General features: G+C 50.6%; 4 protein-coding genes across 4 annotated transcripts; 1 reads left to right on the top strand and 3 right to left on the bottom strand.

Moving 5' to 3' along the window:
* Positions 1-438: 438 nt before the first annotated feature.
* N7500_004770 (aconitate hydratase ACO2) lies at positions 439-2,884 on the top strand (the record flags this gene model as incomplete). The annotated part of the gene is made up of 2 exons (XM_056675915.1): positions 439-483; positions 533-2,884. The coding sequence occupies 2 exons, from the start codon at positions 439-441 to the stop codon at positions 2,882-2,884; spliced, it is 2,397 nt and encodes a 798-aa protein (XP_056530915.1).
* An 864-nt stretch (positions 2,885-3,748) lies between these two features.
* Positions 3,749-6,087, bottom strand: crzA (putative C2H2 transcription factor Crz1; the record flags this gene model as incomplete). The annotated part of the gene is made up of 2 exons (XM_056675914.1): positions 3,749-4,776; positions 4,830-6,087. 2 exons carry the CDS (start codon positions 6,085-6,087, stop codon positions 3,749-3,751), a joined length of 2,286 nt encoding a protein of 761 aa, XP_056530914.1.
* Positions 6,088-7,017: 930 nt separating this feature from the next.
* N7500_004768 (Glycoside hydrolase superfamily) lies at positions 7,018-8,140 on the bottom strand (the record flags this gene model as incomplete). The annotated part of the gene is made up of 2 exons (XM_056675913.1): positions 7,018-7,746; positions 7,811-8,140. The coding sequence occupies 2 exons, from the start codon at positions 8,138-8,140 to the stop codon at positions 7,018-7,020; spliced, it is 1,059 nt and encodes a 352-aa protein (XP_056530913.1).
* A 1,280-nt stretch (positions 8,141-9,420) lies between these two features.
* N7500_004767 (putative serine/threonine protein kinase) lies at positions 9,421-12,942 on the bottom strand (the record flags this gene model as incomplete). The annotated part of the gene is made up of 1 exon (XM_056675912.1): positions 9,421-12,942. One exon carries the CDS (start codon positions 12,940-12,942, stop codon positions 9,421-9,423), a length of 3,522 nt encoding a protein of 1,173 aa, XP_056530912.1.
* Between the last annotated feature and the right edge of the window lie 3,831 nt (positions 12,943-16,773).

The raw sequence follows: 16,773 nt of genomic DNA, 5'->3' as shown, positions 1-16,773 counted from the left end.
GACGAAGAATTGGCCATGGAATGTCTTTGGCATACAGTGGTCGTTGATTGTATGATCAGAGTCTTACCTTTTTTCACTTCTGTTTCTTTATATGACGATAGGCGTTTGAGATGGGACTTGTGACATTGGCATTTGTATTGGAATGAGGGCACTTTGGTTCCTTCTGGTGGGTTTACTTCGAGTTTAATGAAATTTCCCCGTTGGCAAAAGTTCTTTTTTCCATTTTCTCCTTCAAATGATAGACCTTGTCTTGGGCAGCTATACTGTATGTTGTAGTCCGTACATACTGTAGGGATTTCCCCACATAATAGAGACTGGGATTCCGAAATCGGCGCAATCACCAACCAATCAGAGCGAATACAAATAACGTATAACCGGAGGAAAAAAAAGGAACATCTTGTCTTCCCCCAGTTTCTCCCCCCAAACTTGACAGTAAAGATGGTGAGCCAACTTGTTTGGCAGCGGGTTTCTGCCTCTCGTGGTGTAAGTATACATTGAACACAACTCAATTGGACAGACTGACAGCTTATAGATGGCCACACGGCTCTCCCCACAACGGCTCTTCGCCCGTGGCCTAGCCACCGAGGCCTCCTCCTCCCGCATGCCCCCATACCCCAAGCTTGTCCGCAACCTCGAGCAGGTCCGCCGAGTCCTTGGCTCCGACCGCGCCCTCACCCTCGCCGAGAAGATCCTCTACGCGCATCTGGACAATGCCGAGGAGTCATTGCTCACCGGGACCAACAATGGTCGCGACATTCGAGGCAAGGCCAACCTGAAGCTGAAGCCCGACCGCGTCGCTATGCAAGATGCTTCGGCCCAGATGGCTCTCCTCCAATTCATGTCCTGTGGTCTTCCATCCACCGCCGTCCCAGCCAGTATCCACTGTGACCACATGATCGTCGGTGAGCGCGGTGCCGACACCGACTTGCCAGCTTCGATCAAGGGCAATAGCGAGGTGTTCGACTTCCTGGAGAGTGCCGCTAAGCGCTACGGTATTGAGTTCTGGCCCCCTGGCGCCGGTATCATCCACCAGAGCGTGCTGGAGAACTACGCCGCCCCTGGATTGATGATGCTCGGTACCGACAGCCACACTCCCAATGGAGGTGGTCTTGGTGCTATTGCCATCGGTGTCGGTGGTGCCGATGCTGTCGATGCCCTCGTCGACGCCCCTTGGGAGTTGAAGGCTCCTAAGATCCTTGGTGTTCGCCTCGAGGGTAAGCTGAGCGGATGGGCTTCGCCTAAGGATATTATCTTGTCCCTGGCTGGTAAGCTGACTGTCCGCGGTGGCACTGGCTCCGTCATTGAGTATCACGGCCCTGGCGTCGAGACTCTGAGTTGCACGGGTATGGCCACCTGCTGTAACATGGGTGCCGAGGTGGGTGCTACCACATCCATCTTCCCCTTCTCGCCTAGTATGGTTCCCTACCTGCAGTCGACCCACCGTGGTCACGTTGCAGAGGCCGCTGCCCAGGTTGCCGCCGCCGGCCCCTCGAGCCTACTGCGCGCCGACACTAAGGCCGAGTATGACCAGCTGATCACTATCAACCTGTCCGAGCTCGAGCCACATATCAACGGACCCTTCACCCCCGACTTCTCAGTGCCCCTGTCCAAGTTCGCCGACACCGTCCGCGAGAAGAAGTGGCCCGAGACTTTCGGTGCTGGCCTTATCGGTAGCTGCACCAACTCCTCCTACGAAGACATGACCCGCGCCGAGAATCTCGTCAAGCAGGCCACCGCAGCAGGCCTCAAGCCCAAAGCCGACTTCTTCATCACTCCCGGCAGTGAACAGATCCGCGCCACTCTCGACCGCGATCAAACGCTAAACACCTTCTCTGAAGCCGGTGGCATCGTCCTCGCCAACGCCTGCGGCCCCTGCATCGGCCAATGGAAGCGCACCGACGGCGTCCCCAAGGGCGAAGACAACGCCATCTTCACCTCCTACAACCGCAATTTCCCCGGCCGCAACGACGGCAACCGTCAAACAATGAACTTCCTCGCTTCACCGGAACTCGTCACCGCGCTCGCCTACTCCGGCAGCACAACCTTCAACCCCATGACCGACTCCCTAACCGCACCAGACGGCTCAGAATTCAAGTTCCAAGCCCCCAGCGGCTTCGACCTCCCCAGCGCCGGTTTCGAAGAAGGTAACCCCAACTTCCTGCCCACAGCTGCCGTTCCAGACGCAACTGCCGAAGTCATCGTCTCACCGACCTCCGACCGTCTCGCCCTCCTCGAGCCTTTTGCTCCCTTCCCCAAGGGCGACCTCTCAGGCCTCCAGGTCCTGTACAAGGTCAAGGGCCAGTGCACAACCGATACCATCTCGGCTGCAGGCCCATGGCTCAAGTACAAGGGTCACCTGCCCAACATCTCCGCAAACACTTTGATTGGCGCCGTCAATGCCGCCACTGGCGAGACCAACGTCGCCTACGACGAAGCTGGCAAGCAGTACGGAATCCCGGAGCTAGCGGAGACATGGAAAGAGCGCGGAATCTCATGGCTCGTTGTCGCGGAGGATAACTACGGCGAGGGCTCTGCGCGCGAGCACGCTGCGCTGCAGCCTCGCTACCTCGGTGGCCGGGTTATCGTCTCCAAGAGCTTTGCCCGTATCCACGAGACCAACCTTAAGAAGCAGGGTGTTGTGCCTCTGACATTTGCCAACCGTGAGGACTATGATCGTATTGATGCCTGTGATAAGGTTGATACTGTCGGTCTTTATGATGTGCTTGAGTCTGGTGGTCAGGGTGAAATCCAGCTGCGTGTTACTAAGCACAAGACTGGCGAGGTGTTTACTATTCCTGTTCAGCACACCTTCAGCAAGGACCAGTGTGCATTCATCCTTGCTGGTAGTGCATTGAACTTGTTGGCTAAGAAGGCTCACGCTTAAAAAGGGGAGTAGGTGGTGGATTTCAGACTGTTTAGACACCATAAAAATGGGTTGGGTTTGATCTGGAGTTGATGATTTGGATTGCATTATATCAGTCCCTCGCCTTGTATATGGTGAATTTTGGTTTTAGATTTTTTTTGCCGACTAGATGATATCCAATGTGATCTGTATTCTACTGTTTCTTGATGCACTGGTGTGCAAGTGGACTGAAGGTGGTATTGTAAATAAGTAATAATAGGCTGAGAGGCCCTTTGAGTGCAATCCATTCATTGTATGTGTCATGGTATATATGGTTTTGAAGCTGTGACATCAAAACCAGACAAAATTCGTGAGAGTAGGGAAAGGAAAAAAAAGAGCAGATGGGACATGAGATAAGCATGGGAATATCATAAAAAAAGCATCATGATGCCTCGTTCTTTCATAAGTAATCAGATGGGCAGAACAGTAACTTCCTCGAAGGGCAGGCCGAGAGACCATAAGAGAATGAGAATGAGAATCAAGCACGGCATAATAGACACCGCTGTCTAGAATTACCAGAAAAAGAGAAGAATACCAAGACAATCATATGTCCTGATTGCCGAGCTTCGGAAATCTTCAGACATCCCCAAGAGCATCCTGTATCTGAACGCCAACAAGCCTTTCTATACAGGCAGAATGGAAAAACAAGACCGGCTTTATGCAGATGAGATGCATCATGCAATATCCTTTTCGAACCCTGAAACAGAAGGGAAAAGAGACGAGAGAAGAGATAAGAGAAGAGAACAAGAAGAAGAAGAGGAAGAAGAAGAAGAAGAAGAAGAAGAAGAAGAAGAAGAAGAAGAAGGAGAAGGAAAGAGGCAGGGAATAAAGCCAAACATAGCAGTGTCATCCAGTCCACTTCTGATCAGAAAACCCAGGGTCTCCAGGATTGACCCCCAACATCTGGTCAGAGTTATTGACGCCGTATATACTCGCCTGGTTACTAGCATAACTACCACCCAGTCCCGAATCATCCTCATCAAAGCCAAACTCCCCGCCAGAGCTAGCATCAAAGCTACTTCGCCCACCTATCTCACCCGGATCATCACCCACAGCCGAGATCTGGTCCCACTGCAGATTCTGCAAAGCCGGGTATTGCGCCAGCAGAGCAGCAGGCAGGACGAAGTTACCCGTCGATTGCCCGTCCATGCCGGGCATGTTGGGCATAACGAGCGGCTGGGGGATTGGCTGAAGATGGCCAGATGGCGATTGTTGTTGCTGTTGCTGCTGGTGCTCTAGCAAGACGCGATCACGCTCTTGCGACTCCTCATCAAGAAGAGGCTTGATACATACGCGGCCAGCCTCTGAGCGGAAGTGACGGCCCAGAGCGTCCGCACGGGCGAAGCGGCGGCCGCAGCCCCATTGTCCGCTTTGCGAGAGGTCGCCGCGACAGACGAATTTCTTTTCGCCAGAATGGAGGCCTTCATGGCGTTTGCGGTCGTGCTGTCGCGCAAATGCTTTGCCACACACTGTACACACGAATGGTCGTTCGTCGGTGTGAGTGCGGAGGTGGGATCGCAGATTGTATGCGCGGGTAAATCGCTTCGGACATAGGTTGCACTGGAAGGTAGCTGGGTGCTTCTGGATTCGCTTTGGCTCCCCGGGTGCTGCGCCAGGTCTTTGTGGATCGGCGAGATCTAGGATGTAGTTTCGATTCTCAATTGATGAGGTGGAGAGGCGTCGGTTTGATCGTGAGGGTGAGGGATCTCGTGAACCAGGGTTACTGTGCGAGTGAGAGCCAATCGATCCAACAGGTGACAAAGACCGTGCGGCGGCAGGTGCATGGGGCTCCAGACTTGTCACTGTTGTAGCTGCAGGAGAGCGTGGACGGGAAGCAGGGTGATAAGGATCAGATTTGCTACGAACACGAGATCCTAAATTCTGGTTAGTGTCATATCAACCAAGCCGGCCGTAAACCAGCACTTACGCATAGCGGGAGGGCTCAATGAGTCAAAATCTGCCGTTGATGACTTTGATGGATCGAAGTTTGGATTTCGCAATGGTGGAGCAAACTCAACATTGATTGATGGAGGAGCCATCTGTGAAGCCTGACCAATGTCGCCCGGCGTATTATTCAATTTCCCCATGTTCATCATTTCCTCTTTGGGCATTCCGTACATGTCTGTTGGCGCCGAGGGAAACTGAGAAAGATACGAATTGTTTGGCACCATTTCACCTCCCTGCTGTGGCATTAAGCGCGGAGAGATGTATGGGCTGTGGAGGGGGCTGATCCCCTGCTGATGCTGCTCTGACAAGGTGAATGTTTCCATGCCTAAGCCGTGGTCGTATAGACTTGGGTCACTCTGGGGAACCAAAGAAGGAGATGCATTGTTCTCAATGCCATCGAATTCGTGCTGAGACAAGTAAGGGGAGTGGTTCGCTGATGAAACCTCGGAAACCTCGGACGGTGCACGCCGGTGCCCCTGGAAGGAAACATTACTCATGACCGACTGCCAGTCTGGACCTGATTGGGCTGTCAAATACGCTGCGGTAGCCGGGTCAAGCGAAGTGTGTCGTGAATGCTGAGGGGTATAGTATGTACCCGGTGTGGATCCTGGAGGGGACATGGGCCCAGGCGAGGAATGCTGCTGATCTTGCGATGACGGATGTGGGGATGTTGAAGGGTTGGAGATGGGGCTGACCATATCAACAGGGCCGATGGCTTGGTTGATGGACTGGCGCTGGTGCATTTGCGGGTCCAGTAACAACGAAGAATCGTACTCGGGGGTGGAAACGCTGTTGGGGCTATGATTCTGGTAGAGAGCGAAGTCCAATTCTGGGTGATTCGAGTTGAGCATATTGGAGAAGTTTTCGTCGCGCTGCATCGCTCTAAGTCCCGTCGAGGAGTGCTCGAGCTGATTGACCAGGCTTGTCTCGAAGGATTGCGATATCGGAATATTGTTGTTATTGATGGTTGAAGCATAGCTCTGGTCCGTTGGCGATAATGTCTGTGTCGAGGGCGCGCCAGCAAGATAGCTTGGGTATCCATATTCAGCACCACCGATGCTACTGTCGGGATTGTGGTACGAGGGGTTTGTCGAATAAGCAGCCATGGAGGGGTCAACTCCTAATCCACCGGAGTTGAGGTCTTGATAGTGTTGGCCATGCGGCGAAGGGCTCACACTACGATTCTTCATATCTCCCGAGCAATAGGCCGTGCCGTGGTTCTGGTCGTGCGAGGCCATATTTGCGAATGCGCGCGGGTGAGGGCTCTTGAACGAGCGCCAAGCCGGGGCTGTAATCAGGGACGAGGGACGTAGTGGGGATCGGATATAGCGCGAAGATTCGGCGACTAAGGTAGATTAAACGAGCAAATCTGCTAGGGCCGTGGACGCCTGGTGATGTAGGGAGAATGGTGTCTGATGATGTGGTGGGATGTCATTCGCAAGGGTCCAGGATCGGGTCCGGTACGCAACTGAGCTTCTGAACCGGTTGTCAGCGGTCGCCAGATTGCTTCATCGTCCCTGAGAGCAATTATACCTTGAGTTTGACTAGAGGTCCGTAATGAGAGAGAGTAAGGGAGAGAGGAAGCTGAAGATTAGGTTTCACGTGCGCAAGGCGGTCTAGGTCCAACACGTCTACTTCGTAGGTACCTCGTACTCCATATGCGTGTTAGGGATTGATTTTATTTTAATATATAATATTCCCTTCCGCTGTGGGTGACCTAAGCGTAAAGAGGAAGAGTTTCCACCCTCTTTACTGAAGTTCCTTCAAACCCCAAATGGGTCTCCCCACATCGGCATTATCAAGTGTCCACCCTGATAACAGATAGGCGAGCACGAACTATTTTTATACACATATTCTCAATGATTCAATTGAAAACAGGGCGCTGCCTGTTGAATATCCATCTCCATGCCGTGAAGCACTTCCTCTCCCAAAGTGGAGGGGTTCAACGCTAAAGAAAACTTGGCTTAGCTTTTGCACAGCCACCCAGCTGAGGCCCATGGGAACTAGTCCTATTTAGGTATAACCGATATAAGATATTGGGCAAGGCACACTTTCCAGTCTGCCTTGTCTATACTTCGTTTGGATCTTCCCTTGCTGCCTAACTTCATATCCCTGATACGAGAAAATCGGCGCTAAGTTCTGTACACTTCACTGAGAGCTAGATACTCTCACAGACCACCCAATGTGTCCAGACTAGCCCTAGCCTGATCATTCGACCAAGCAAAGAGCAAGTTATCATCGCAACTACTCCCAAGTCCCGCATTATCAACCCAAGCAGGCTCCCAGTAATAAATGCCCAGTCCGCCCACGTCCTCCACAGCATCAGCCAGCCTTTGAAGGAACGTCTGTTGTCCAGCAACTGAAAACGGAAGATCCTTTAGATCCGACGGGAACGCATATTCAGGATTGGGGCAAGCAAATGGCCAGTTCGTCTCGACAACGAGCGTCTCTTTCCCGTACGTAGAGTGTAAGTTTGCAAGACTCGTCTTCAGCGCCGCGATCGTCGCACCAGCGTCATAGAAGGGATAGAAAGAAACGCCGATATAGTCAAAGTCCGCGGAGAGGAGTGGAGATCCTGATGCCAGGACTTCATTGTAGAAGTACGACTGATCAGACCAGTTCCAGCCGTTGTCGAGATGGATCATGATCTTGGGAGTGGTTGCTAACTTGGAGTCTTTCACGCCCCACGCGCCAGAGTGCAGGATCCGTGCGATGTTGTAGTAGCTGCTTGTTGCTCCCAGTGGCCAGAGTAGGCCGTTGCGGATTTCGTTGCCGATGGAGACGATGTCTACATCGAGGTTGTGGGCCGCGAACGTGTTGCATACGTTCAATGTGTAGTCGTACACTTGTCCGGCTAGAACTTCAATGTCTGTTGTGGACCAGCCCGAGGGCGTGGTCTGAACAAGTAGGTCAGTCATTAGACCAAACAGTCAGTCTCATAGGGAAGTATTAGATTCTTACCTGTGTTTTCGGATCCGCCCAGGTATCACTGTAATGCAAGTCGAGATACGTACCCATACCCTGTGCTTGTACCCTCTGCGCGAGCTTAACGTTATAGTCTAGATCGTACGATCCATCACTGGGATTCACCCAGATACGCTGGCGAACAGAGTTGACGCCACTGGCCGAGAGGATGGCCTCTAGCTTTTCCGATGTGCCAGCTGTATTCTTATAAGAGATGCCTGCATCTTCCTCGACGAGGAGGGAAGAGATATCCGCGCCGGTGTAGGTCAATGTGGCAGATGTTGAGGCGAAGAGCTGTCCGGCAGCTAGAAGGAGGTAGGGAAGCATGGTGGAAAACCACTTACTAGAGCCGAATGGAGTGATTTCAGATCTATGGCTCTGTGAATTAGAGGGAAGAGCTCATGTATATTTGATTCTTATGCTATCTACTGTCCTATGTACTTGGCATCCTTCTAGTGTTTGGCGTTGAGTTTCAGATTTCTCCGAAAATCCTCCCCGATTACGTGCACAAGACTCAAAGGAGAATTATCCCGCCTGTTTCCCCGTCTGCAGAGTAGAAACTTGACCGGACAAATGCCTTTCCTGGCTTAGTTCCTGTGAATCAGTAGCTGAGACACGGGAAGACTAAATCAGTGATCTTTATGCATACTTGTTGACGGTGGAGTACTCACCCTGCAGACTCAAACATTGTGGAGATAGCAGTCTCTATCCCTCTGATATCATCATTGGTGGAAGTACACAAACATCCTCGGAATATTCCAAGGAGCCTTGCTGAAATTGCCAAGTGAGAACAAGGGGCATACAAGCCCACCACGGAACTTCGCTGAAATAAGAGAACCGAGCTATTATGACGATGTGGCATGCGTTTTGTATGAGGGTTCTTTTACAAGGTACCCAGGTATGGAAAGAAGGTTCATCTCAGGGGGATCAAAATCAAAAGTCCCAAACCCCCAAATGTTTCATTTCTTCATGATAAGCTAGACCGTCTCGCCATCCGGCATCATATATCAGTCATGTCGCAGTGCCTCAGACAATCTCTGCAAAGGATCAACGAATCCAAAATATTGCATCAAGAACCCAACCGCCCGGTTTTGACAAAATTCAACATTACATACAGTTAAAAAAAAGCGATCTGGCCCCGTATCCATGCAAAAGACCAAGAAAGAAAAACGAAAAGGAAAACAAGACCAGAAAACCCTGGAATGCGCTGCGGGATCCTCTGCTCTGCATATTCATAGGCAAAGACACTGAACTCAACAAAATAGAGTAGAACAGATATGCAGTCGCGGTCGGAGGGCACCCTGGATCTCATCGCAAGGGGACATCGATGGATGCTCACGCGAATTCGGATATGTACAGACCATGTAGAATGTATGGAACAAATTCTAGGAACACTTTCCAAATATCAGCCTGCCGGGAACCGGTGTGGAAAGAGAAGGAAAACGAAATTCGGTGATATACAACAACTTCGCTAGGTATGATTGGGAAGTGTCGAGTGTGGGAGAAAGCGGTGGACGTGAGTATTGCCAAGATGGTGTGAGAAGACGGGGTCAAATGTAGAGAGGCGGACTGGACTGATCGGGACCGGCCACATTTCAGTTCGCTGACTACGATGGAATATCCGATGCAGCCTTGGGAGGCGGCTTGCGCTTTCCAATCACAAGGCCTTCATCTTCCGACTCATCTTCGTCCTCGTCATCACAGTAGTATCTCGATTCGTCCTCTTCAGACGGTCGAGGCGAGATCGGACGAAGGGGTTTGACTGTCTCTCCGGTGCGGAGCATGGAGGGTACTTCGTCCAGTTCATTACCCTTGGCCGAGTACCCATCGCCCGAAAGAGAAGATGCGTTTGAGACGACTGACGGAATACTGGGGTGGGAGGCACTTTGGGACATGCCGCTGGTGAAGTCGTCGGCAGAGGAGGAAGAGATAGTGACCGAAGTGGAGGCGGCCAGCCCATTGTTGGTGTTCTCGGCGGGACATCCTTGGTTGGCAGGTGGATTGATGGGCGGCAGGAGGAGCGATTCAGTAGAATACATCGCGTAATCAACTCTCAAAGTACCGCCTTCATTCGCCTCGATGTCGCTCCGTCTGCGGCGCAAAAGTGCATCTCTGGTGAGGTTCAACGATTCCGCGGGTGATGAGCTCTCGAGTTGAGAAGATCGTTGGCGCCGGCTTACATGGCTAGGAGTCAATTGCTCAGCAGTCGGGTGTTCCTCTTCATGCCACAGGCCGGGAATGCGCACTTGACCATGGGCAGATGCATTACTGATAGCGAGGCTAGGCTCAGCAGAGCGACGTTCTCCATCCCCATGCAGGGTTCCTGACTCGCCAGATGGAGAAGTGCGCCGACTGCGACTGCCTCGTGATGCTCGCCGAGTAGCTCCACTGAATAGGCTACCGAAGTTGGTCTGTCCGAGGGCTTCAATGATCGAAGATGGCCGAACAGTCGATGGAATGTCAAAATTCGATGGCTTGATCGTCTTTGCAGATTCGGCTGTAGACATTGAGGACTTTGCGCGACGAGGAGGACCAGGTCGAGGTGTCACGATAGGAGGTGGACTGGCAAGCTTGGCTGCAGCAGCAACTGCAGTCGGTTGCGCGGCATCGAAATAAGACTGCCAATCGCCTTCATCCACCGGACTTGCAGTAACACTCTGGGCGAGCGGGTGTCCTTGACCGCCAAATTTGAGCGGCCGAAGGGTTTCTTCGTCCCCTCGCAAACTGGACCGGCGACTTTCGCGGGAGGTTTTCCCGAATGTGCTGTTGCTCAAGGCAGACGACAAAGTCTCGGTAGATGGTGTTGTACTTGAGGTGCGCTTGCGGGTCTCCTTGTCCTTCGATCGACCGCTGCTGAACCATTTTGCTACATTAGACCGAACGCGTTGAATGAAAGGAACTTTGCTGACAGCGCTTGTAACCTCTTCGTTCGAGACCTCAATTCGCTTGCCCTTGCTTTGGTAGCCAGGGTCGGTCTCCTCAATCCAGATTCGAGGATTGGGAAGACCATGAAGTGTCCAAGGGTGGTGCTTGATCTCTTTCAAGGTGATTCTCTTGATTGGGTCTTTCGTCAACAAACGCCTCAGCAAGTCATATAGCTCATCGTCGATATCTTCATATACGAGCTCATCATCATTCCTCAGGTTCCACTGATTGGAGTCGGATGCCTCATCCATCACGGGCACAAGGCGCTTCCGTGGAATGAAGACTTCCTTTCTCACAATGGTGTGGAACATACTGTACTCGTCATCTGAAACAAATGGAAGGCGACCAAAAACCATTCCATACAATGTGACACCGAGCGACCAGACGTCGACTGCACCAGTGATCTTGGGGATCGACCCAATGGTTTCCACAAAGTCATCGCCGGTGTAACATAACTCGGGAGCATAGAAAGCTGGAGTGCCAACAGTCTTGGACAATTCACGAGCATCGTCCAGCTCTGTAGCATCGGTCTCCCCCACCTGCTCTTCTTCCTCGTCCCGCATTGGACGTCCCAGGTAGGAAACACCAAAATCAGAGATCTTTACCCGGTGATTACTGGTGACGAGGAGGTTAGCCGGTTTGATATCCCGGTGGATGATACCTTGGTAGTGGAGGTATTCTAAGCCAAGTACTGAATCCCGAAATGCGCTGCGGGTTTCACCAATAGTCAAACAAGGGACGTATGCCATGTCATCGCCCTCTGCAGACCACTCGGGTTCAGAGGGGGCATAACCAAAGCTACTAGAGGCTGTGCTAGAACGTCGTTCGAATGGGTTATCTGCATATGCGCCATACATGCTGCCCTCGATCGCATTTAGCGACGGATCTTGAGCGGAGGACGGGCTGGAGTCATCTGTTACTGCAATGGATCGGCTGGATGATCTCCTAATGGGAAGGCCGGACCCGTCATCTTCCTCATCTGAAGATTCCGCACCGTGCTCCAGACTCCAAGCAGGGATTGGCCCTTTCTGGGCATCGGCAGCCTGTGCTTCAATCCGCTCGCGAGCCCTTTCCCGTTGCTCTCGCAGATGCTGAGCGGTTCGGATGAATTGGTGGCTCTCTTCCAAGAATGCAGGAGTATCTGGGATTCCATTCTTCTCTCGCTCAAGACGTAGCTTGTCAACGTGGACAATTTCTCGTAAGCCCTTCTTGCGCCAGACAATCTCGCCATTTTCAACATACTCCAGCACAATGTATACCTTTTGTCGATTTGGATCGTCGATGACTTCGAGCAAGCTGACCACGTTTGGATGCCGTGCCTTTTTCAGAATAGCCACCTCCTTCTTCACTTTGTCTTCTGGATTGCCCAACTTGCCTAACCGACGGCGGGTGGAGTATCGCTGGACAATCTTGATAGCAACCTTCTGCTTAGTCTCAACATGTTGGCCTAGTTTCACTTTGCCATGTTCACCACGTCCAAGCTCTTCGAGGATCTCATATTGATTGATGGTTTTGTTTCCCGTGACCATGTCGCGATCAACTTCGGCGGTGTGTGTTTCTTTGGGTGGTTGAAGGTGTGACGGATGGAGAAGCGAGCTTTTCATCGAGATGTCATCGTCAGACACGGATGACGTTCCAATACGAGGGTGTCTCATGGAGAAGAGGCCCGGGCTCGAGAGTGGAGTGTTACCCGCAGTACGAACGCCACGGGCATAGGAGTGCCTAGGTAGCGAATCTTGCCCTGTGACGTGGGGTGGTTGCCAGGTGGGATGCACCTGAGACTGGAGGGAGGCATAGGACTGATCGGGGTAAACTGGTAATTGATGATCCGAGTGCCGCGAGGCTCGTCGATTGCCTCTTCCAATACTTCCACTTTCCGATCGGACGTCGACCACGATACCTTCGTTGAGGGCTTGTAGTGAACTCGACGACGAGCGATTCGAGGGGGTTCGGGCACCGTAAAGGCCAGGGAAGGCCTGGCGGAAGGTTGCGGTGGCTTCTGATACATCGGTGATGATGGAGGGTTGTTCCGCAGATGATTTAGATGGGGGGCGAGACTCAGGTTGATCGTTCGATCCAGATGATAGTCGCGATGACTCCTCGGACCGGCTGTGATCCCGTTTGTGATTTTTTGAGACATGGTCATTCCGAGGCAGCTGATCCGGATCCTCCAGACCAGCTTGCGAGGACAGGATTTCTGCCATGATCCCTTGTTCCTTTTTTTTGGTGATGTTAATTCAAAGGGAGGCCGAGGCAGCGGTGCCGACAGTGCAGAGCATCCTAGTTGCACATCCTCCAATTTGACAGTTTGTTTTTTTTTTCTTTCAATTTCCCTCGTAATAATTGGTTCAAGGTGAGCTGATGAAAAGCTCTGTTGGCACGCACGAACAGGTCGGCATTACTTTCGTGATGCAACGGGAACCGTGTACCGGACAGCGGGTTGTCGCCTTAGGGGGAAGGACACGAGGTAGACCTGCTACTGCACGAGGACTTGGACGATCCCACATCCACACGTGGGGATTCTGAGTCAAAAAAAAGGAGTGCCGTTGCAAACAGATGCTATAAATAATTCGGGGTCGGGCTCATTCGAATGGCCAATTCTCGGGAAGGAGGGGGAGAGCGAGACCGGAATATGAAGCTCGAAAGTAGTGTGAAAAGGAAAGTCAAAACAGCCCAAGAGCTGTGATAATTAAAAAGAAGAAAAAGATGTGTAGAGCGAGAACAAGAGGGGAGTTGAAGAGTCGAAGGGGGAGGTTGGGTGGGTAATAGGGCAGAGCGATGATCGGGACGCCAAGAATCGAAATAATTTACAAAACGCAAGTTGATCGTCAAGGCCAAATAGCAAGTGGAAATCAAAATAACAGCTATTCAGTGAAAATAGGGAAATTGAGTATATCTAAATTCGAATATTACCATATTTGGAGGTATGTCAGCTCGAAAATGATCGGTTTAATATGACTTTTTTGGATTCCTAGGTCTAAGTACTCGGAGTATATACATAGAACAATATGATTATATCTATTTCCCTTCCAAGGTTGGATTATACTATGTGGTTTGTGAATTTGCCACTCTATATGAATCTTTACGTCGATGACTTGAGTCTATAGCCTACAAAGGGCAAAGGGAAATATACAAAAGTGACACTTTCCATGGATGATAGAAGGATATTGGCCAAGGCTAGAAGACAAGTAAAGAAATGGTCCTTGGTTGCCCAATCTTGATTTTCCTATTTGCCTGGACTGGATTTCCTCGGCTCCGAATACACATTGAACTGGGCTATATACCGTTTTGCCTCCAATCGTATTTCACACGTCTGCCCGAACTACTGTCCAATACCGGAAATCTATCCTAAGCGATAGGCGACGGGGTAATTTTTTTTTTTTTTTACATTTCATTTTTTTCTTGTCCGTGCCAGTTGAGGTAAGAGGCAAAAGCATGTCCAACTCTTTGACTATACTCCCGAAGTCCGTATACTCTCCGGTAACTTCCATTATATGTGAACTCCGTACAAATATATAATATAACATACAGTATGTGATACTATAAAACTCTCGAGAGGCGTCCTGCATGAAGCTCTTTAGAGAACCTTGGAGCATATTCGTGTGTCCATGCGCTATAATCGACGTCATATAGGTCCGGCCCCCTATGCTGTAAGCCTACCCTTTTCAAACGGAATAGTCTTGGCACTTTATGCCCCTACCACTATGGTGAAATAGATCCTATTGTGTCTATGAAATGTATACATTATATCTGAGAATCAGAGTCCGAGGAATTATTCCGTCACTCACACAGCCTACGGTGCGGGGGATCCCTTGGAAAAGGGGCTAAACAGACAAGGGGCGGATATGAGCATACTCCGTACTTGGAAGTTCACCTACTGCAGGCACTACTTGGACTAGTATCCTAGCCCACTAGGAGGTACATCTACGGAGTACCCCATCCTCAATTCACGTAGCTGAGTGGATTCAACCTCGCTGTCGCTCGTGGAGTGGGGAGGTGACCGATGAATGTTTATATGCATAGGCAGTAATAATCGTCATTTTGTGGCGTACGAGGTATAGTGTAAAGCGTATGACACCAACCACTGGTATAAGACTTGTACAGGTTGCCTCCCCGCAGTGGAATTTCGGCCTGAACATCCGAGACAGCACGCTCTGCAGCCATTTCCGGCGCCGATGCACGCGATTTCCAAGCAAGCTAACCCTATAAAAGAACTGGAGGGAGCATGGACAATTCTCCGGGCTACACTTTGACCGTTCCAAAATATTATTACTTTGCATGTCCCTTCATTTCATACTATTCCACATCCAGGTTTAAATCCTTTTACTCGCATGCACCTACGGTCACCGAGCGCCTGCATCAGAAAAGCGATCAAAGCACACGAGGACCAGCATGGCCTCTGCTCACTTGGCACAATCCCTATTCCCAGTCCCTATTCCCAATCCCACATCCCCCAGGTGGGATCTGCACTGATACTGAGCGAGAGAAATTGCTCGTGTCAACCCTGCCGTGTGACGAAAGAGGCAAGAGGGCTTTTCGCTCTTCCGTCTGATTGAGTCCCAGTCAACCGGGTGTGTGGCACGCCCTGACCCCTTATTACTCTTATTACTCTGTGTTAACGTCGAGCTGGATTTACAAGCTGGCTGCGCTGACCTCCGGACATTAGACACCCCTAGGCGCTATTGTGCATGTTTGTGCGCAGGCACGGCGCAATATGGTCTGATTTAAATTATTCTTCTCGGTTGCTATCTACTGGTCTTGATTTTGTATGAAGGTCTTTGATATTATATTATCAACGAACCAGGAGATTTCTATACAGGATAGTCCTATACATCTTAAATTCCTGAATTCCACATGTGATTGTATAGTTCAGTGGCGACTGTCTTGGAACCTCGTTCATAGTCCATATGAAGGCAAAGTACACGACCGTAAAGCATTGTTGTGTAAAGATCGACTGGCTGAAGCTCGACCAACTTTTCCACTTTTTGCTTTTTCCTTCGCCTCTCGCCTCTCATGTCTCGTCCTCAGATTCGGCACCCCCGGAAGCCGACGACTGACGATGGTAGCCGCTGGGCCTCCATGCACAGGTCCCGTTTTAGGTGCCTTCAATCAGCGGGATAATGTGCTTACATTGTCATCTGCATGGGGACTGTAGAACATAGTGCTTAGAATGGACCTCCCATTGTCAGGCATATATTTACTCCATGTTCACACTTGACCTATAGAATTAAAACTCTCTCAATAAAATCAGGCAAACAGCCCATTCTCACATATGCGAACTGGCTACACAAAGCCAAATATGAGCTCGGTTGTTCTGCCAACATTAGGGAGTAAGCCAAGGGATCCGTGGTGCCATGGTGTCGCGTCGGGGGCTGAGTTTTTGCTCTTTTCATCATCAGAACTTATCATCATCAAGACTCCTACATAGAACAGTCGCTTGCATAGAGTATACTTTTCTGCCTTTTCCTGCCGTCTAGAATAGACTGGGAAAGGGGATCTTGGAAATATTCAAGAAGAATATGTAAGAAGAGCGCTAAAAACCCCTCTAGAAAGACCTATGAAAAGATCCGGAAGACATCATAAGGCCACATAAGCGACCGTCTACTCTTGTGAGAGATACTTTGTCAAGAAAAACAACATGTCGGGGGCTGGTTGTCGATTTATATACTCCGTATGTCAGTTTAGGTCAAAGTGCTGAGACACAATCTGATACCCGCTTTCCTCAGGCCCACATGGAGAATCTTGATAACGTCAGGAAAATGATTCCAAGATGAAAGGCGTTAATCAAGTTAATCTAGAAAATCAAGGAAATCAGGTTTTATACTACTGCCTGATGCACATGGCTTGAAATGTACTATGCGTTGCATAGGGAATAACAATTAGTGTACACTAAAAACATGAAAACACGCAATCACCCACCGTTGCCGGGCAACGAAGCCGTTCTAATGTTGATCTGGCTCTCGGCAATCTATTAAGTTCCCTCTTTCTTTGTTTAGCGCGAGCAAATAAGGTCGGCTTAATGTAGGTAACTCTTG

This window comes from Penicillium coprophilum (assembly GCF_028826855.1).
Source record: "Penicillium coprophilum strain IBT 35676 chromosome Unknown utg000004l_segment0_segment0, whole genome shotgun sequence".
NCBI lineage: Eukaryota > Fungi > Ascomycota > Eurotiomycetes > Eurotiales > Aspergillaceae > Penicillium > Penicillium coprophilum.
The sequence above is the reverse complement of the archived record's forward strand: the minus strand, read 5'-3'. Positions and strand labels throughout refer to the sequence as shown.